General features: G+C 45.3%; 1 protein-coding gene across 1 annotated transcript in view; it reads right to left on the minus strand.

The window, feature by feature from the left end:
* Positions 1 to 21,828, minus strand: part of LOC311005822 (latent-transforming growth factor beta-binding protein 2-like) — a gene marked incomplete at its 5' end in the record, with an annotated part of 80,904 nt that overhangs the window by 13,463 nt on the left and 45,613 nt on the right. The window contains 22 exons of the mRNA XM_083998413.1: positions 46 to 168; positions 1,935 to 2,060; positions 2,217 to 2,336; positions 2,602 to 2,727; positions 3,682 to 3,807; positions 4,360 to 4,485; positions 4,692 to 4,817; positions 4,995 to 5,120; positions 5,239 to 5,364; positions 5,471 to 5,593; positions 5,791 to 5,910; positions 8,479 to 8,598; positions 8,911 to 9,030; positions 9,235 to 9,363; positions 9,872 to 9,997; positions 11,746 to 11,820; positions 12,273 to 12,306; positions 12,557 to 12,576; positions 13,415 to 13,744; positions 15,295 to 15,459; positions 15,553 to 15,675; positions 19,414 to 19,488. Coding sequence (XP_083854539.1) covers positions 46 to 168; positions 1,935 to 2,060; positions 2,217 to 2,336; positions 2,602 to 2,727; positions 3,682 to 3,807; positions 4,360 to 4,485; positions 4,692 to 4,817; positions 4,995 to 5,120; positions 5,239 to 5,364; positions 5,471 to 5,593; positions 5,791 to 5,910; positions 8,479 to 8,598; positions 8,911 to 9,030; positions 9,235 to 9,363; positions 9,872 to 9,997; positions 11,746 to 11,820; positions 12,273 to 12,306; positions 12,557 to 12,576; positions 13,415 to 13,744; positions 15,295 to 15,459; positions 15,553 to 15,675; positions 19,414 to 19,488 — 2,685 coding nt within the window. The remainder of the gene's footprint in view (positions 1 to 45; positions 169 to 1,934; positions 2,061 to 2,216; positions 2,337 to 2,601; positions 2,728 to 3,681; positions 3,808 to 4,359; positions 4,486 to 4,691; positions 4,818 to 4,994; positions 5,121 to 5,238; positions 5,365 to 5,470; positions 5,594 to 5,790; positions 5,911 to 8,478; positions 8,599 to 8,910; positions 9,031 to 9,234; positions 9,364 to 9,871; positions 9,998 to 11,745; positions 11,821 to 12,272; positions 12,307 to 12,556; positions 12,577 to 13,414; positions 13,745 to 15,294; positions 15,460 to 15,552; positions 15,676 to 19,413; positions 19,489 to 21,828) is intronic.

Below are 21,828 nucleotides of genomic sequence, written 5' to 3' on the forward strand. Positions count from 1 at the left end.
CATCACTACGGCACACGCAACAGGATGATCTGTGCTCTCTCTTACCTTCACAGTCGGCGGTGTCTGCGTTGAACTTGAAGCCAGTCTCACACAAGCACAGGAAAGAGCCGGCGGTGTTGAGACACTCTCCCCGAATGCACACGTTGTCTTTACTGCATTCATCCATATCTAAGGTAAAGAAAAGCAAGACGGGCTAATTAAGAGAGATAATTGGGGGGGGGGGGCAGATTGGGATTCCTTACATATTGATTATCCTTAAATATCTCCATATATCCTCTGTCTTCATTAGATCCACAGGGAACACCACTCCTTTTCATAAGTATCACAAAAAGAATGTCTAATCAAGCGCTTGTCTGAACACAAGATGCATGGGCCATTTGGAGCACTTATGGGTGTACTGGCAAACAGGAAACAAGGGGAGGAACAAACTCAACCTCAGCTGTTCAGGCTGAGAACATTTCCCTCCGACGCATAAGAATTAATAATGAACGCTATATGCTTGATTACCTGTAGATTGGTGGGTAATTGCGGCATTACAACATAACATGTTAAGTGCTTGGACCCGGGGTGAAAGGTGGGGGAAAGGCAGGAAAAGCAGAGGGGGAAATTAATCAAAGGCTGTCTTCCTTCTCCAACCTTCGATAATCTGAGGAATCTTTTCGGAGACGACAAGGTAAACACCCATTTGCAAAAGATAGAGAGAGGGAAAAAAATCATTGCTCCAGACTATAAGTAAACACATAAATATGCTGTGACGGGATATCTTTGGAGTCAAGTCAAGGACTTCAAAGGCCATACTGAAAGGCAGAGCAAGTCTATGGCACAACTTGATGATTTGGATTAAGGATAGATGTGTTTCAGTCTGCTGTCAGACCGTTATTATGCATGTTCTGTTTTTATACAAGACCGGCCAGTTTGAGGCCAAGCATCGTTTTGGCCTCACCTGACTAAACCCCGCTTTCATTCCCACAAACTCACATACCCTCATCTTCCCTTCACCTTCCCCTGCAGGCGCATGTCAGAGGGGTCTGGCTTTCATTGTGTCAGCACTGTACACACGATGGCAGGCTGCTAGAAAATATACGACAACTGCTGATTTATAGGATAATTAGAGCTCTGTATTTGTTGTGGCAAGCTGCCAAAGTACCTGATGCAGGCTGGGCAGTTTACACAGAGTCTACGGACAATCTCTAAGGCGCTCCAAGGCCAAAGCCTCAGTGGAGGAATGTCCCTGTGCAAGGAGGGACCAGAGGCTTCTCTTACCTTCAGCTTTTTAAAAAGGGTTCTGGACCTAGAGATCCAACAGTACCTGCATCACATCATGACAGGATACGCAGGGTATTTCACTGCCAGACATCCCCTCTATTTAATTAACTTCACCTCTTACCCACCAGAAACAACACTGATCCAATTCTGGCATCCTAGCCAAAGTTATTTCATGTATTATGACAGAAAATGCTCTGGTATGTTGAAAAGAAAAGTTCCTTTTGCTGATGATCAAGCTACACCCCCTCACCCCCACCACCAATCGCTGTGACCAGAGGGTCACTGGGTGCGGCTGGAATAACATCAAACTGATGTCCGAGCTGAGAACGAGTGAGCTGAGACAGTTGATGAGGACATGGTCCATTACACAGAAAGGCTAGCCAGAGCACCCATGCCAGGGGTCCCATGCTTGGCCTCAGCACCCGGGGCAGCATGGCGAGGCGAGGACACTCACTGTCTGTCAGGCTGCCTGCGCTGAATGAAGAAACGTGTCCAAGCCAACAAGGTTACTGTAAAATGACTTGACCAGTATGTGCTAAAAAACCATTATTACATTATTACCAACTTTCTCCAATTTTGACTCTGCCTCACCCAATTACACAAAGCTCATAAAATTCATCTGAAAAATCATTTCCCAGTGCTGTTACTGTTCATGTGTGTTATTGCACCTTGGCAGCCGGTCCCTCCGTCGATGGTGGTATATCCATCAGGGCAGATGCATGAGTAGGAGCCATCAGTGTTTAGACAGTTCCCTTCTCCACAGATTCCCGCTATGGTTAAACACTCATTGATATCTGTCACACACAAGCACAAACATACACGCACAGCTGTGTCAAGATGCCAATATGAGGTAAGCCACTGGAAGCGGTTAACCACTAATGCTATGTTGTGTGTGTGTGTCACATGATCCACAGTGCAAATGTATATATATGAATTTATATATAGGCTACCTCTGCAGGACGTCCCATCCCCCAGCTCCAGACCAGCAGGGCAGGAGCAGCTATATGAACCGACACTGTTGGTGCACTGGCCTCTGTGACACAGGCCAGAATCCTCACATTCGTTCACATCTGTATTGACACAAACACAGACGTCACCACCATGACACATCCCCACCAGCTGTAAATCACAGAGTCTTGTCATATGGATGAAGAGCTTCCAGAACCACAGTGAACAATATCAGAAAAAAGCCATGCATCATCTACATCAGCGGGCAATGACTTGTTCTTACTATAGCTGCTCTGGAACAGATGACTGTGAAATGTGAAATGGATTGCGCATGCAGCCATCGTAAATTTCAGTGGCCGCAGCGAAACCACCCCACTGCACTAGTACCTTCACATAAGAGCCCGTCGGGTGCCAGCGCGAAGCCTGGGTCGCAGGACGTGCAGGAGAAGGAGCCCTCTGTGTTGGTGCAAACACCCGTGGGGCACACACCTGGGGTCTGGCACTCATCGATGTCTGAGAGACAGGAGAAGAGGAGGATAAGGCTGGCGATAGGTTATCGCATTAAGTAAAGGGACCTCTTAAGAGTCCACTTTTTGATAATTCACTCTCTTATCTGTTAAAAATTGTTAAAGGCTGCGTGTGACTCAGCCCAGCAGGGTAAGAAAAGCCGTCTTTATTAGATTGCACTGACAGTGTTTTATTAAAAAGAGTGGAAAGATAAGTATGCAGGATGGTCACTGAATCCAAAACAGCAAGCTATTACAGGTGGCGTATAATTACTGTATCTACAAACAGTCACTGCCTCGCTGTTATGTGATCATTGGAAATTCCTTGAGCCGGTACAGATTGTATTTCTTACGGAGAAAAGAGTGCGGGCCATTGTTAAGTGATTGAGACGGCTCGGTTTTGCCTTTGGGTGAACAGAGCGAGTTCAACAGGGCGAGCTCGCTGCAGTACATGGAAGGCAGGGGAGTGGCTGACTTCATTTCAAATTAAGCCCTTAATATTTTCCATGGCATCAGAGACATCCATTAAAATCCTATCAGAGGCCGACTTGGACTCTTGCTTGTTTTGTAAAACTTTTTCCCAGCGTAAAGACACATATCAGTGGGGGATCTTCCTCTCGGGCTAGATCCACACTTCCATTGAAAAACACACCGCGGTATATATGACTAACTGAGGCCGCGTTTGAATCCATTTAAATAATCATTCCTTTTCTCCTTCCCATGAAGTCATGACAGATCTAACCTCCCTGGATTCGTCAAAGCGGCCATTTCACTGCATTGATCTCATAAATCATGTCACGGCAAATTACAGAGTGTTGTAAAGATTTTCTGTAATCATGTTCTCGGCCTAACATGGTCCTCTTTTGCTGTGGCCTACTGTAACTTTGGTCCACTGTTCACCATAGTGGCAGCTTAAGCTATCCTAAGTCAGGTGGGGGATTAGCTACATACTGAGTCTTACCCTCACAGCTGTAACCATCCTCAGTCAGTTGCATGCCAGCTCCACAGCTCTCGCAGGTGTAGGATCCCGGGTTGTTCGAGCACAGCTGGCCTGGGCACACGTTAGCCACCGAGCACTCATCCACATCTGGGCAGAGATACACACACACATCATAGCACAGATTATCATCTCTGGCTTCAAATAAATAAAGGCCGCCAGTTGTAATCAGTTAGATCAGTAATCACTGGAACATGGAATTATAAATGTCGACACCTCTGTCTTTTTAGCTGAGCTATCTGCAGGACATTCGCCTGACATCATCTAGTTCTATTTGAGGGCCGGTGTCTCATTGTGTTGAGCAAGGATTAAATGAGCGGTGCCAGAGGCGGAGGGGTCCAGGATCCAGCTATGATGTGATGTCTAGAAGGAGTATTTTGGGATTTTGAGCACAGATGAAGGGGCTTTTAGTCCAAGCTGTCACACCTGATGCTGTTTACATACAACCTAACCCAGCTGGGGAACATGTTCCACAGCGCTGGCACATTCACCCTTAACCGCAGCTTTGATGGGTATTAAAGCATGATCTGGCATGCTTGAATAGAAGACGCTACACACACACACACACACACACACACATGTGCTCAAGCATACAAAAACAACAAAGCACATTCCTGCACAAACACCAGCCAAAAGCCTCACCATCACACTGTTGTCCATCTTCAGAGACTCTGAAGCCAGGCTGACAGATGATACAAGTGAACGAGCCCTCTGTGTTTGTACATGTTCCCTGGGGGCAGGTAGTGGGCAGCGCGCACTCATCAATATCTGGCGTGAAACAACACACATTGTTAGATATTCTCTGCAGGTCTGGGATGTCTAAACAGCCAAGAGGAAAAGATCCAAACTCACAAAGGAAGTAAAAAAAACAAAAACACTTTCAGCACCAGTGTTGGTTCCATGAACCTGAATTCTAGACACATGTGATGATATGCAGCTCCTTTCGGAGGAATGGTGTGTAATGATGAACTAACCTTCACAAAGCTCGCCGTCATATGATACCTTGTACCCTGTAGGGCAATTCTCACAGGTGTAAGAGCCTTCTGAGTTTAGACAGATCCCGTTGGCACAGGTAGACAGGGACTGGCACTCGTCAATATCTGAGAGAAACACGTGCACATCAGCACAGGCACCGCTACAAGACTGAATAACACGTGGAGGGAATTCAGTCGCATAGCACAGGAGGTTTAATGGCGAGTTGACAAACTGCCCAGATGTGTTGAGTGAGTCATTAGATGGTGGAAACAGCAGGAGAGATTAATGCTGTGTGGATTTACCTTCACACCTCTGCCGGTCTTGGGACACTCTGTAGCCAGCTTTACACCTGGTGCAGGTGTAGGATCCCTCTGTGTTGGCGCACACACCGCCTAGACACAAGTCAGCCTGGGCACACTCATCCACATCTGACGAGAAAAAAATAAAGCAAACACAAAATTCACCACAGATGGGCAAACAATTCATGACTATCTTTCAAATCAAAACTGCAGTTCGGTGGAAATCATTAGACAGCATATTTCCTACCTTCACATCTCAGTCCATCGACAGATGGTCCAAACCCAGGCCTGCAGTTCTGGCAAGTGTAGGAACCTGCTGTGTTGATGCAAATTCCCGCAGGGCACGCATTACCAGTTGCGCACTCATTGACATCTAACAAAAAGAAATAATTTGCAGACATTATGCTGCTGTCGAGAGAGCTCCACGCGCAGAGTATGCAGTGATGAGTTACACCCTACATAGATAATCCTTTGCAGACCTTCACAAGCTTTGCTGTCTGAGGTGACTTGGTAGCCATGGTTACAGGTGCATTTGTGGGTGCCGTCCAGATTGACACAGCGGCCGTGGAGGCAGACTCCCGGGAGCACACACTCGTCCACATCTGGAGGGAAGATACAGGGGATAAAAAAAGGGGGCCTCAGAAAATAAAGATAACTGCAAACTCTTTGTAGCCTCTTTATGAAGCTTCAATGGTGCCGCAAGGCTTCTGTAGTAGCACTGTGGAGAACTATTCACAGAGCTAATACTTTGAAATGGGACTTTAATAAGTTCTTGACTGATCTTCTGACAGATGGTTACCCTGGCAAATGTTGTCCGTGGAGAGTTTGTAGCCTTGGAAACAGTTGCACCTATAGGAGCCCTCAGTGTTGACACACCTACCGGGGCCGCACAAAGTGTGGTTCAGGCACTCGTTTACATCTGAGGAGAGAAGGGATCAGGACAGGACACATGTTATGATCTTACTGTAGGTTTTATCTGCCGCAGTTACACAGTGATTAAACAAAACATAGAAAAATTACGTATCAAGCAGCCAAGGGCAACATATCGATGTCCTGGATACAGTGTGTGTTATTGAAAGAAATCACAGTTAGCAGATCTGAGAGACTATTCGAAACATAGCAGACAGCGCTGTTACTTCTAATCTACATGTGAGTTTTAAATGTTGTGAACTCCACAAACACAATCTCCCAGAGCTCTGAGAAAAAGAACCTCTACACCTTGAAAGTGTTGACCCGCAGGGCTAATTGGTTCCACTAAGTGTTATTTTTTAATTTGGAAGAACCGACCTTTAAACATTAGATTAAATGTAAGATGCAAGGTTGTTGATCCCTGTGGTTAAAGCCTCTTAATGGCAGCAGGAGACACCATTAAGATATAGAGCACAACAATGAAGACCTATATACAAACTAAGGGCTGCATCAGCACATTACAGCAGTAAAGGGGAAACAATCACAGCGTAATTAGTGTGCAAACAGCGGTCGTTAAATTACATCAGTGCACAGACCCAAACCTCATTCATGAAGGGCTTTTACTATTTACAGCAGTAGCTGTCTTTTCCACTTCATGAGTCAGAACAGTTGACCCAGGAATTATGTGGAAAACCTCATGCAGAAATAATGTTTTATAGTGGAATTTATCAAGTGTTAACAATGGCAAGTTTTTCAGGTTTCATGAAGGTGCAGAGAGAGAAGGCAACTGAGGTCCGATTATGTGAGTGTGAGAGACGGAGAGGGAGACAGTAAAAGAGGAAGGGAAAGGGGGAGAGGAAGGAAAAGTATTTGTCTACAAAGGAGGTGGGGAGAGGACGTTACTGAGAGGTGATAGAGACTCTGAAACAGAGCTCACACAGTGAAAACACAGCGAGAGAGCCACAGACTGGGTTTTGTTTGCCTAGCCGTGGGCACTGCCAGACGTCTGTCAGTGTGGCCCAATGCTTGTTTCTGCAATCATCCGGCATCTCTCAGGCCTCCACGATAAGCCTTGACAAGGGAATGGAGCTGTTTTCTCTATCACACCAGCAATTAGGCTTATCCACGATTCGGCCAATTGGGCCCAAACTACTGAGCTACCGTCAATTGACTGAAGCAAATACTGGAAACCCGGCGCTCATGTTGCTGTTTTATGTGACTCCCATAGCGCCAGACGTATACTGCAGGGCTGTTAGTGCTGCCTGTGTGGATGTTCGGAGTGAAAATATTTACCTCCAGAGTTATCCCTCATTTACCAGGTTCCTCTAAGTTACTATTTATACACCACAGATGTACGGGGGAGTGAATAACTCTAGTGGACTGACAAACAGAAAGTAGCTGCGGTGGTGTTTTCTTTGGAGGCCAGGAAATCATGAGACATGAAACGAGGGCATCAGTGAGAAATCGATTAGAAAAACCTCCACAGCGCTATTAAAGCTGATTTCCGTATTTTTCTGTCCTCGTTCGGTCGTTTAGACTTTCACATTTCTGGAACCCTTATTCCAGGAGCTTAGATTTCCAAACAAATTAGAAGGGGCACACGGTCTTAAAGAGGGGATGTGGTAACTAACACCAGTCAGGCTGTTATGTAACCCTCAGGCTGGGAGCTGCTAGCGTGTTAGCTCAAAAAACACACATCAAATGCAGTTTGTTGGCCATTTGTGTATTCAAAGCTAATAATCAGCGGTAAGAGTTTTACAGTGGACCGCAGCAACACTATGGGTGAGTGAGAGAATTTGTTTGCGTGTCGAGACCCCGTCGCTGCGGGGAATTGACCGCCTGACCTCCTCATACATCTCCTGTGACTGCTCACTCCTCTCACCTAGCTAAGCAGCGGTAATGAAGCCGTGCTGGCCTCTGCCGGGCCCAAGAGCACAGTGGCCGGAGCTCTCCAACAATAATACGCTGTTTGTTCAAGGCTGTGGCCAAGAGAAAATATTTTGACTCTCCCAAATTGAAGTATTATAAACAATCTTTTTACGGGGGCCAGTGATATCGAAAGATCAGCAATAACACGGTGAATGTGTTTAAACAATAATGGGGATATGCGGAGGCTGCTGGGTGGAGAAGCTGATATATCATACGTGGAAACAGTGAATGGACGGAGAGGGCGGAGGGTTGACGCTCGCTACGCCCACACTCACAGTGGTTTCAGTAGTGGCCCACACCGAACGTCTAATATGAACTCTTGAGGCATAAAACAAAATCAGTACTGTAAAATTATGCGCACATCAACAGTTAAAGTCCCTTTGTGCGAAAAGCCGAGTGAAACAAATCCAACTTGTGTTATTAGGTGAACTGTGCTGCATCACAGACTGTCAACAGGTCTTTAATGGCAGAGCTCTTTGCCATGACGCCTTGGGTTATTTCTGGTGATGCCAACCAAGGAGCTGCAGTTTCATCTACGTAAATGCTACCTAAAACAGGAAGCTTTTATGGCGTAAGAGGGAAAACCCCAACTTGGGAACTCTGGGTAGCGGTGGTGGTGGTACATTGATTGGGTGTGGGGTTGCCTTACCCACACATCTTTCACCGAGGGGCCTGAAGCCCGGCCCACAGGCCTGGCACTGGAAGGAGCCGGGAGTGTTGACACACATGCCGTCGGGGCAGGAGCTGGGATCCCTGCACTCGTCGACGTCTGCTCAGGGAAAAGGTGGGACATGAAAATAATCATTCGAATTAGTTGTTACTGAAACAATGTCCACACATGCATGGAGGAATGGGTCTACAGTAAGGCCCTAAATGCTAACATATACAAACACACATCGCTCTGTCACGAACTGAGCATAGCTTTCTCATAGTTCTCCTCCTGGCTTTGGCTGGAGGAAAATACATGTGTTTTGTTACCGGGCTACACATTAACTCATGGCAGCAAACAAACAGGTCTGGCTAGGATCGTGCTCTTATAAGAAGTGGACTGTGTGCGTAGGTGCTTGTGCGTGTATGTCACCTTCGCATAGGCCTCTCCAGGACTTGGCGAAGCCACTGCTGCATTCACAGGTGTAAGATCCTTCTGTGTTGACACATTTGCCATTCTGGCACTTGTTGGGCATGCTGCACTCATTAATGTCTGCCAGTTTGAATGAGAACCAAGGAGAACGGAAAAGAAAGTGACTATTGTGTTCCACAGCATTAATTAGGGCAGGATGCTTTTTAAATGAACAGTGCTGACAGACGAGAACTTGCGGCACTCTAACACCGAGTTCAAAATGGTGACTTTCATTCACTGGAAACATTATATCTTTTGCAAAGTTTTTCTTGGGCTGGGTCTCACCTTGACAGAACTTCCTGTTCTGGGTGATCACCTGGCTGTAACCGCTGTGGCACTGACAGGTGTAGGAGCCGTAACTGTTTACGCAGCGGCCCTTCCCTTCACATGGGTCTTCGTCACACTCATTCACATCTGCGAAGGGAGACAGAGACAGAGGAGGGTGAGTAAAAAAGGTTGAATGCGACTTCCATATTGAAGTTCCATTTCCCCAGCAGAGACCGTGCACTTTCCAGGCCCCTGCTCCTCTACTATACAGGCATTCCTCAGTGATGGGCCTGAGCCCAGTCGGGTGGAGCAGAGGCTTGAGCCAAGGCCTTCAATGTGAGGTAAGGGATCACGGCACCGTGGCAGCTCTTTGGACGCCTTGTTCACTGTTGTCAAGCATCAAGGAACAGGTCAACATAAACAAACGGATCCTTTTCATTCTGGCTCACTTAATTTCTCAAGGCTTCTGTGCCGTGTAATGTTTGGTGTTGAAGACTCGCTTGCACTGAGATGATGATAGACAGAACCGCTGGGGCCTGTGGTGTCAGTGTGTGTGACTCTACGCCCCTCCCTTTCTCAGAGTGTCCCACCATTACCCGGCCTCTCCCCCCCTCTCACTCTCTCTCTCTCTTTCTTTCTCCCATCGTTTTCTCACCGATGCAGTTGGTCTGCAGCGCGCTGAGCTTGAATCCCGGGTCACAGTGGCAGGTGTAGCCGGTCTGCACAGGAATACACCTCCCGTTACCACAGATGGTGGGGGTGGTGGCACACGTGTCGACACCTTAAAGAAAAGCCACACAGAGATGTGCACAGTCATTACTCAGGGAGCAGACGAGGATATTTGTGACCTAACGTTACACAACACTACAGACACTGTAAAAAAAAAAAGAAAGAAAGAAAGAGAGAGAAAAAAAAAGCGCATTCCAGGAACACATGTTGTTCTCCGTTGGAACCCATCTTGCTGTTTTATAGGCGGGGTCTTGGATGAGAGGACAGGTTTTACAGCACCATAGTGTTCTAACAGGTGGTATGGAGAGCTTACAAAGGGTCGACGAGAAACAGGTCATGCACAGTAGAGCCTGACATTAGTGTTGTTCTTGACTTTTTCCATCCAAATGGACTGTGCTAAAACAAAGACACTGCACAAGGACCCCGGAGAGGAAAATACTAACTACAAAATGTCTTTTTCTATAGGATTATTGTAAATTCTCCTCACCTCCTTAACCTTCCAATTGTGCTTCACTTCACTCTCTCTATCACACGCACTCATTTTCACCCTCTTCCCTCCTTCCTGGATTTGTCATAAATCTGGCCTCTGTCCGCTCAGGATAGCTTCCCCCTTCCAAGAGGCACACTCTTTCTTGGTTTTTCGCCCTCTCACCCTCTGTGCTGTGCCGCATCTTCAAGCCAACTTGGCTTTGAGAAAAGGGGTCAAATAAAAGCATAATACAAGCTCTCCACAGCTTTACTCTGGGTCAGCCTGCAAAAATGCCTCATGAGAAATGCCGCTGTCTGCCAGCAGTTGACAGAGAACATAAAAAATGAAGAATTCAGTTTCATGCTGTTCTTACGCATGGTTGTCTTACAGCCCCATACCCACCTGGTGATTTTAGATTTGCATCCAGTGTAATAACCTGATTTACATCAGTTTTTTGTATTTTTATAACCTGGTTTACAGCAGTTATTTCCATATATTTCATTCTGTTGTCCATATTTTACTCTGTTCTGACAGTGATTTCGTCATTTACAGTTAATATACAATTATATACCTCAAGGCTTGCTCAGTTCTGTGCAGCTTTATGATAATTGTTGTTTACTTCAGGGAATGAGGCACCTGGAAGATTTTGGTTTTGGTGCTTAACGCACTCTGGCATGTGCAAGTTTTGGTTTGATTACTGCTGTCGAAGGAGGCTGCAGTCAGAATGAGCTTCAGTGGTTATAGCTGCTGCAGACAGAGCAAGGCCTGGAGAGGGCAAGTGTCGTGTTTGTCTTTGTTGTTGACTAATTTCTCTTTTAGACTATAATCCTTCCTCTGAAAACCAAGTTTCTTTTTATCTGGAGCATCAAACTTTCCTTGAATGCTACCAAGGTTTTCCTGCCATCGGCTCTGCCACTACTCCATCACTGGGGTTTCTCCCCTCTTCACCTCTGGCAAACCAGCCACTGCTGGTATAAATACATCAGTACATATCCAGCACAGAAATGATTTATTACAGTATACAGTGAATTAGACATGCTGCTGATAGGCTTGTCAGCATTGTGTGGACTCATTTGGATGCATGTTTATTTTATATGTAAGTCCTGCTAATCCTCAAGTCCTGGCTCACCTGGTACACTGTGTAACACACAGGCTTGACTTTCCTGTCTATCTTTTCTATATATCAATAATAAAAATGCAAAATGCCCCCCCCAAAATAAATGTTTATGTTTTAAAGACCAATTCTACACAAATTGCGCTTGTCACTCACTTTTTTCAGTGTTTCTATTTTATATTCATGTTTTTTGATATGTGTAAGTCATGTTTTTCACCTGTGACTGAGTCTGGTTGGGTCGTGTCCCTTGAATCTGGACTCAGGTCGGTGATGGACGAGTCTGGAGAAGGCTCTGTGAAGAGGGAATGAATACATGGAACCATTAACACTGTCTCACGAAATAAATTATCAGTCTCCACCACTACCATAACACTGCTTGTTTTCCCCAACTACAACTTCCTTAGCTGTCACTCACTGGGAAGCTGTATAAAAATGATCTACTCCTCTTTCTCTGGGACTAAAAACACCACAATGACCAAAATAAATCAAGCAGAGTTAATGAATGAAGGGAACCTTCAGATTTTAATGTCAATGTTTTCACTGGCGTGACGGCAAAGCAGACAAAGACTGAGACGGCCACTGCTGCGCAGGAGTGAACAATTTATAGAAAACACATCATATGTCTTAGCCTGACTGAAACTATTATTTTCCTTTAAGGTTAGACATGCAAAAAAAAACAAAAAAACATGTAGTTGAACATGTAGTTATATGATCTATGTAAGTGAAGCCAACAAAAAAAAATACCTGGATATTTCGGTGATTCAGTCACAACAGCTGGCTGAAAAACAAGCAAATATTATACTGTCAAAAGAAGATTTTACTTGTATTTTTCATCACCGCGTTCATATTCATATTCATACAGTGTCTATGTTTTTGTCGTCATATTTAGTGCCAATTAGGAGTGTTTATCTACAAAAATGTGGTCTGAATATGTTATATAATCAAAACAAACTCTCCAGCTGAGATAGCTAGAGTATATCGTCTTAAGACAAACATTTCCCAGGCCAAGACGGGAAGGGAAAACTTACCGGGCTCAGAATTTCCACATCTGCCACCAGACAGAGAAGAGAGAGAAGAGGAAAAATTTATCAGTAGCAAAAGTTGACATTCAGTTCATATTAACAAGCACAGTTACTGTCCACAAACAACATACACAAAAAAAACCTGTGTTCTCTCTAAGCACTAGACTTGCAGCTTTGGAGGTCTGTGATTCTAATAAAACAAAGCTTATGGCACATTCATCCTCTAAGCCAGAGCGAGAAAGCTATATCATAAAAGCAGTGCAGACGACTGGCTGAGAAAAATGCAAAGACAGACGAGGAAATAGATATCTCTGATAATGAAGACGAAAATCCCTAAATATTTACGGAATTGTCTACTGACATAAATCAAAATGTCCGAGCTGTGCCAGCAAAGAATCTCACAAGCATTAAATCAGGAAGATACATTTGCAGAAAATCCCGCGGATTTAGATGTATGGCCAATGTGGATTACTTGTGTGCATTGCTGTGATGCTCACAGGAGGTTTTCACGTTGATGGATGGCGAACATGAATACTCCTCCGAATATGTTCGGGGTTGGACTGAGCATTTATTTGTGGAGCTCAAAACATCCTGTTGATGTTTGGATTCTTAAAAAAGAAGCTAATCCCATTTACAAACGTCCATATTGCGCAATCCTTCTGCCGCCCCGCATTGTTTATGTCATGGGTAGTGGTAAAAATATTCAAGTGGTTAAGTGAATACCATGTTTGGATAACTCTGAAGCTTAAGTGCATAATATGTACAGAACATTCAGCAGCAATGGCTTTTCATCTCTTCGTAAACATTTATCAACCTAAAAGACAACTTGGCAGAGGTTTCCTGCACCGAGCCTTTTATTCTCACCTTCTGGCTGTGGAGGTGTCTCTCCGACTGGATGAGACGGATGCAGAGGCTGATGTGGAGTCTGAGGGGGCTGAGGTGCTCCCGGTGTCTCAGGGTACTCGGGGTATTGGGGCACCTGCGGTACCTGTGGGTAGACGGGGATGTGCGGCCTGCCGGGGAACAGCAGCGAGGGCTGCGAGGAGGGAGGCTGAGGGTAAGAGGGACTCTGCTCCTCCCATGATACTCTCGTGCTCTGCAGATCCTCTTGTTCCAGCTGTCTGAAAGAAATCTGCACGTCAGAGCGCGAGTAGGTGTATCCGTGACCAGCTGGGCAGATCTCCTTGAAATGGTCTGCAGAGAAGGAAACACATCAGCGAACAATGAGCCATAGAAAACATCGCCTCCGTATCGTGCTCGCCGCCTCCTAAAACTAATGTCAAACGCTGCCAGAGTGTAATTGCAGCTCATATTTCTGTCTGATGTTCACAGCAATACCATAAGCCACCCGTGTAATACTGTTATGTTGAGCATGCTGTGCTTTACTGTGCGCTGTGAATGGGGGGGGGGGGGAGTCGGGTTTCGGCCATTGCCGCGGAACTCGTGAGCTGGCAAGCCAATGACAGCTGTCACAGAGGGCGACCAGAGAGGGGGTTTGGGGAGATGGGGGGGGGGGGGGGGGGGGGCGTTACTGCAAACAAACAGACACAACCACTCCAGTGAGGGAAGTAGAAGATCATGTAATACCGACTGACCTTTGAACCCCTCTGCGTAGAGGCGTGTGAGCGAGAGGCTAATGGAGGATTGGCTGGTTACTTAAAAGGAGGGAGACTGCACCTCTTTGTGTCCGAGCCCAACAAACCTCAGCGATGGTGAATCCATTACAAGTGAGAAGCACCGTGTCCCCTACCTGACCTGAAACCAGCAACCCTACGCCAAAAGAGTCTGGAATAGAGATACGAGTAATGACAGATATGTGGTCGCTGTAAATGCTTGTGTAAATGCAGGAAATGTGGATACGATAAGCTACTGAATGATGAATTTAAAGTGGAGGGAAATAGGGCTCTATATGACCAGGAGCCACATCAGAGAATTAAATGTGGAATGAAAGTCAGTGGGCTCCTGTTACCTCCGAGTCACAAGAAACAGGCCCCTGGCTGCTCCGTTCTGAACACGGCTCTAACAGCTTGTCAGGGCCATACAAAAGCCAGCGTCCGAAATAATCAGAGGCTGTGTGTGTGTCTGTGTACTGTGTCAGTGCTGGCTGAGCAGCACCATGGAGGTCTGTGTCTCTGATATCTGATCTATGACAATCCCCATGAATCACTGGCCAGTACAGACACTCCATAAAACCAGCCTGTTTCTCTCAGAGACTTTGAAGATTAGATCGGTATGAAAAAAAAAAAGAAAAAAAAAAAAAAGATGACAACTACTTCCCATGTTTCACTTGGCCAAGCTATTTATTTCTGCTGTGAAGTTTTGCCGGTCTATTAGTGGGGTTTCTCTCTGGAGGTTGGAGTGATAACACAAGACTGACTCCCACTATTATGTAGCCTCCAAAATATGAAAACTGTTATGTTTTTGGTCCTTTTCCACTCCAAACATATTTGGTTATTTTGAACCGCTTTACATGCCTTGCAGCACAGAGCAAAATGGTGTCTAAGTGGTAAAGATTCTCTGCCTGCCTATGCTTTCACTATCACTGCTCAGCCTTGCATGAGATTACATGTGACATTTTATATCTGCAAAAGTGTTTAACCCAGCGGATAGCTCTTCAGCAAGTACAGTAAAAACCAGATACGGATGGTTAAGTTTGCAGATGGATGGGTGCGCTAAGCCGTGAGGAGGAGAATTCAGACACATGCAGCTGCAGCAGCAGCAACAGAGTGACTTTTTGACTGTACCTGTTCCTGGCAGAGGGCAGCGGTCACACCCGGCGCCCCAGGCCTTGCCCACCCGGCTGCAGCAGCAGATCTGTTTGGTAATGTGCTGAGCAAGTGGTAGAGAGCACGTGCCGGCTGACACCGATCGGTAGCACAGCGCCCTCTGGTCTGACACGGCCTTGTCAGCTGAGGAGAGAGTTGATGCCATCATGTGAACCAATGCAACACATAAGAACAGCTTGGATGATACAGTAACGTGTCGTTCTGAGCAGCACTTACAGACACAGTGACTCCTGGCGGCGTCTAACATGTAGCCCAGTTTACATGTGCACCTGTAGCTTCCCCTGGTGTTGAGGCACTCGGCGTTCTTACAGATCCCGGGCAGCAGGCACTCATTGATGTCTGTGAGATATACGGTATGACATTTATCCAGTATCTAGTACATTCTGATTATGGAAATAGCATGAAGTCATGTTTTTCCCCTGGCAAAACCTTATTGAACTCTAAATGAACCCTTCAACCAAACATGGTACAAGTATCAATACCAGATTTGGTCTCCTGCGTTTCCACATTAAGTACACAGAGTTTTCATGCTTGCGTGATGTATGGCTTTAGAAAACATTTACACCTTGAAAGGTGACAAATTGGACTGCAATAGATCATCCAGTTCAACCCACCAGCTGCTGGGAGGTGATGAAGTACGGAAACTTTAAGGTTACGGAGCAAAGGCGGAGTGATGACATGGGGGAAATATGTATAATACATTTGACCACAGTAAACCAGTATACACTGAAAATCATGTATCCGCCTGACTGCAAGATATTACAAGCTCTCGGGGCTGCGGTAACCTTGACTTTGAAATCTGGGCAGATGAACAGACGGAGAGGAAATCGCCGAGTGTTTTAGATTATCATCTTCCTCAGCATCTTTCCATTACAGCGTCCCATAAGGTCACAGCATCCTTAGCTTACGTCAATGAGTGGAAGTTAAAGACGAAAAGTCTTTTTTTCTCCCCCCTCTCTGACCTGATCCATGTGCCAGAGTGATACGGTGGTCGGTGGAGTTTTGCTTATTGCTCCAACAGCTCCTGAGTCACTAAGCCAAATGGACGCGAGCGCGCCAGTTGCTGTGCCAGCCAGGAGCATAGGGGGACATATTTCAGGCGCTTAGTCATGCGATCACACTGGGACCGGGCGAATTTTGTTGTTCTACCGTGTTAAAAAAAAAAAAGAGTACATCATTAGGTCTTTTCCCATTGCTTTGACGACTGGAACTAGACAGCCTGCCACCACAGATTTTCCCAATTCTAATTAATCTGCTCTTGTTTTGTTGTTTTGCTTCCTGCTGGAAAAAGTGAGCTTATAAGGGATTGAGGTTGATAAATCCAGTGGACTGAAGCAAATCCAGGGAATGCCTCAATGTCCCTTTTGTTGTGCGGCTGTTTCTTCTTTTCTATCTGTTTCCTTTTGTTTTTCCATTTCAGTTTGCACTTTTCTATCACTCCTAAGAGGGACGTGCTCTGAAGCTAAAGCTGGCCTGATGACGACAAAGTTCCCAGCCTCTGTGTTATGGCTGCGTAAACAAGCCTGCGTTTGTGTTAGCAAGATCCACTTGTTTGGATGAGTAAGGGCGAGGCAACACACTGCGAAGACGACGAAGCAGACCACAGATGTCATTCCTGTCTCCGCTCACTTTCAGACTCTTAAAGACTGGAACAACAATATTGCACAGTTTAGTTTAAGCAGCATGCTATCTGGTCAGAGTTCAGGTCAGCGTTGGGCTCAGCCTTCATCACATGGGGTCTTTAATCCATGGTTCGGTTGAGTCCCAGATTAGTGCTATTGTTACAGTCTGCTGGTGGGTTGATTGGGATTGAAGCTGACTTCCATGACAACCTGTCATGACCAGCACTAATCTCAACATGTATTTTGAATTTATGCTTGGTTGATCTCATTGACAAACAGCCCTCGTGCTAGAAAAACTCACAGGCGTCCATCAACACCTTCTCTCATGATTGTTTCTTTCTTATTTAATAACACAGATTGATGACTTAAATACCCTGGATCAAGTGTCAACCAGTCTGCTGCGACCTTGCTTGACCTTGTCCGCTCTTAACCTCTGGCTCTGGAAAGACTCACATAAACACCTGCAGGATTATTTATAGAGACTGTAAAGGAAATTGGCAACATTACTCTCTTTATTATGTATTGGCTGTTATGGCCAAAGGGAGCTCCTTATGACTACTTTGGAAGTCTCGAACCAGACATAACTTATGGGGCCAAAATTCATCCATTTAGAGACTGTGAATAGTGAATGCACATTGGGAACAGTAGATTTTTACAAGCAAATTCTTCACTTATGAACCTGACGTATCCGGATCTAACCCTGTTGACCCAGGCGATATTCAATGACATAACTGTCAAATGTCAGCGTTTTAAAATTGTTTGTAACTTATTATTGAGTTGATGTCAGAAAGGTTGCTCCTGGCACCAGTTTACCACCCACAACCAGAGACTGCACATGCAACTGTGTGGAGCTTTTCATCTAACAAACGGACAATTCAGCCGAGAAGCAGCCTCTGAAGATAAGGAACCAACATGAAGTCAGAGTGTGGCACACGGCTCTGATGGGGGATCTTATCGTATCGTAGGGAGGACGTCACTGACTGCGAGGGTCAGCGTTCAAAGCCAGAGCCGTAAATAAAGCCCATTAATAAAGAGTATGAGACAAGCTCCTTTCTGTTTCATCAATATACATTGCAGCTCAGAGAGGGAGCCCCAGCTTGGCAAGCTGGACACCATCCTGATAATAATAATGACAAAATCCAAGAAAAAGCAGGTTTTGCCTCCTTGGCAGCTGCTGCAAGACCTTAAATTAGAAATAATTTTTTGGGAACGGCGCAGCGTCTGAACGGGACAGAGACTTTAAAGCGCCCCAGTAAATATTGCGGGTAACTGTCTGCTTCGCTTTTTTGGAAGTCAAGAAACGAGCAACTGGAAGGGAAGAACATCTTGAAACAATCATGAAAGAAAAGCATGAATAATAGAAAGATAAATTTCCACATTTGTTGGCTAGTTGAAATACGATTGGAAAATGAGTGTGTCCTTGTTCGCAGGTCTTTGTTTTAATAAAATATGTTTTCCCGGCTCAATCACTACCTGAAAACATTAATGGGCCAATAGTGCAGATACGAAAACATGTTGAACTGGATGAACCAGTGGATGAGGCCTGTTATTGATGTAGTCAAAGCTGTCCATTGGTGCATTATGTTGTTACACCCCATGGGCTTCAGTAAGCACTGCCTTTTGGATTATGACACCATTAATCAAGTCACTGACGGAGCTCAAGTGGACTGTCAGAAGAGCTGCTTTTTGTTTCCCATAGTGTCAGCGTCGGTTGCCTTGTTCACAGAATAAGCGGTGCCTCTTTTTTTTTTCTTGTGTCTTTGAGCCAAGGTTTATTTGTTCATGTTGACTAATTCCGATGCTGTGTACTAACACCGCAACACATATAAATGGTCCAAATTCTCTAGAGGAAGCATGTCTACAGAGTTGTCACTGTGGGTGGTTATTGCTTCTTGAACCAGCGGTCATCTGACTAATGGCCACCTCTGGGATGCTGCGATGAAAGAAAACATTCTGTATATTCAAGAAGGACCTGAGTTTGTTTTCACATACAGATGAACGAGTGAACGGGTGTGCATACAGTTTTTTTTCTGCTGGGACATTTAGGAAATGCAACTAAAGCTCCCCCTCTTAAAAGAGAGCCACATTTACCATAATCGCAGCCTACCGTACCATTCTCCACTTAGAACCCCAGAAGACCAATTAAAACAACAGCCCCAGGCGCTTATTGGCTGCTGAACTCTGACCTTGGACCGAGGCTAAGTGTAGTCTTGACCTGGTTCCCATAGGGGCCAGACATACAGCAAGGGATACTTTTATGGGCATCCTCAGGGGTCCATGTATGCATGGAAACATATGGGCAGTAAGTTTTTATAACATCCGTGCCATTATATTTAATATTGGCTATGTTCTTGTTATGAGTACACTACCTATTAAAATATTCTGCGGGATAAATCATATCGTAAAATATTGAACTAAATAGACATTTTCCAACATTTTTTTTGTTATAGCTTACCTTGACAGTGTGTGAGATTCATCCTTTTAAAACCTTTGGAACATTCCACTTGTCCATTTGCAATCACTGCGTATGCTGCAAACAGAAAGAGAAAGCACAGCTTCAGAGGAGGAAAGCGATCTCACAGTACCGTGCCTCTCTGACACTAAGCATTGCACTCATCGCAGGGAGAGAGAAGGAGCTGGGCTTTAGGAGGGGACCATATAACTTACAGATGTGAGCATCTTGGCAAGAGGAGAAATTAGGGGACCCACAGCTGGGCCTCAGGGGACTCGAGAGTGAGTGTATGGAAATGGATCTCCATCAACCACGTTTATAAAACAGCACTGCCATCCAGCAGAATGTAACGATAACACTCGACGTCATTTATAATCATATTACCCATAACTCTCCTCAACCCCCAGGGACAGATGAAGGAAGTGCTTATATCATAAATATGTTGAGGAAACCTACGTGACAGCCCTGACCTTTATCATCAACCACAGTGCAAATCTACTTAAACAAGAGGCTAATGCTTTAACTGTGCACACGAGGAATGATGATTAATGTGCAGCTAACAGGAAAGCGATTGGCCCAAAACTTCTTTTTGTTTGTTTTCCCAAAGCAATAAAAATCATATGGCGTGTGCTTCAGGTGTGTATACATTAGGGGTGTTCACAGAAATGCTGCAGTAAATAACACGAGTGTGTCTGTTTTAGCCCCAGTGCGGCCGTACCGTCAGTAACAGAGGCCCGAACACATCATGTCTTCGCTCATTCGGCACCTAGTCAAGCCCCAGCACGCTCCATTAAAAGTAGAGAGGGGTCAATGTGACCATCATTATGGCAAAAAAGATGGTTTCTGTTTGTGTATGACTGTATCTATGTGTTGGACCGAGACAAAGAACCAGTGTGTATGAGGATATAGGTTGCTTAGCAGAGACAGGGTGATTATTAGTAGCAGATCTTTCCATGACATAAACCGAGATGAAAATTTTTTCTTCATATAGTGTTGAAAGGCGAAAATCCAACTTCTGATTTTAGAGGGAAAAATGTGTGTTTGGGTGAGGAGAGCTCTGAAAATGATGGCATGCTTATTAGTATGACGGAACTGTTTCTCACTGTTTCAGTCAAATTAAATTAGAGTCATGAATCAGGCAGCTTGAAGCCGTGATGGTGGGTCCTTGCTGCTTCCTAATCACGACTGCCGTGATACTGTTTTGCACTTTTTTGCGTATAAACACTGGAAAAATCTTGTTTCGGCCAAGAATTTGAAAATAAAAAAAAAGAAGAAGAAATATTTGGTGACGTGAGTGAAACCAAGTTTGTTATGTCTCAACTCAAATTCATGAGCATGAATAGGCATTTTACTTTTCCAAAATATGAAACAGGACTAGACTATTTTTGAGAAATGTATTCATATAATGGCAGCATTTGCCTCATTCATCATCATCAGCATCCGATGAGAGCAAACACGGAGAGAAATCATGATATCTTACATTTCCCGCTCGGTAAAGAGGAACAGTCTTTGGAGTCACACCATGGCCAGAAAAAAAATTAACCAAGTGCTTTAAACTCGCTGCCGCAGTGATGAAGGGTTGAAAAGAGAAGTGACGCATGAAACCTCGGGCCACGGCAAATGCCAGCAAAGATAACACATCTCCTTCCCTGGCACAGAGCTCTGGGAAAGGGAGAAAAGACTCAATGTAACCAAAACTCCAACCAGAGCGCTGACGGAGAAGGAGCTCTGGTCTTGATGTGAATGGCTATTTTCGTGCCAGCAAGCAGGGAAAAGACAGGATCATATCTCTGTAACCCATCTGTCATCTTTATGCATCTATGTCACCCAGGAGAACGCAACAGCAAACACGTACATTCAACCTCCAGTGTTTCAGAAGCTCATTATTTTTCAGAGTTGGAAACTGGAAACGAGTTTGAATTTCCAAACGCAGTGGCCAGAAAAAAAAAGTCTTCCCCAGCTTTCAACATGCACAAAACACCTACACAACGATCCCGTAAATGCACGCTGTCACGGTAAAAAAAAAAAAACCCAACATTCAGTGTCATTTTCCCAGGAGTGACTGGAATGTGTGCCACATGGAGGTTTTCTGGGAACGAGGTCCTGGAAGCTGAGTTATGTTTTGGTCCTGCTGTGACCCAGTGGACCAGGCAGGGTCAGTGTACCTGAGGGTTGACAGAGCAGAAGTGGGTCAGCATGAAGGGGGCAACGGAGAAAAAAAAAAGGGGGGAACTGTGTCAAAGCGACGCCCCTGTTCCTGTCTGCCCACCTCCTCGCCTTCCTCCACACCCCTCTAATCCCCCCCCCCCACTCCGAAAGTTTCTGAGTAATGAGCTGTTGTGGTAGGGTGGTGGGCACGCCCTCCCGCCGTGATGGGATCAGGGAAAGTCTGGCCTGAGTGACAGCAGGGCGCACATG

The sequence above is a fragment of the Trachurus trachurus genome (assembly GCF_905171665.1).
Source record: "Trachurus trachurus genome assembly, chromosome: 22".
NCBI lineage: Eukaryota > Metazoa > Chordata > Actinopteri > Carangiformes > Carangidae > Trachurus > Trachurus trachurus.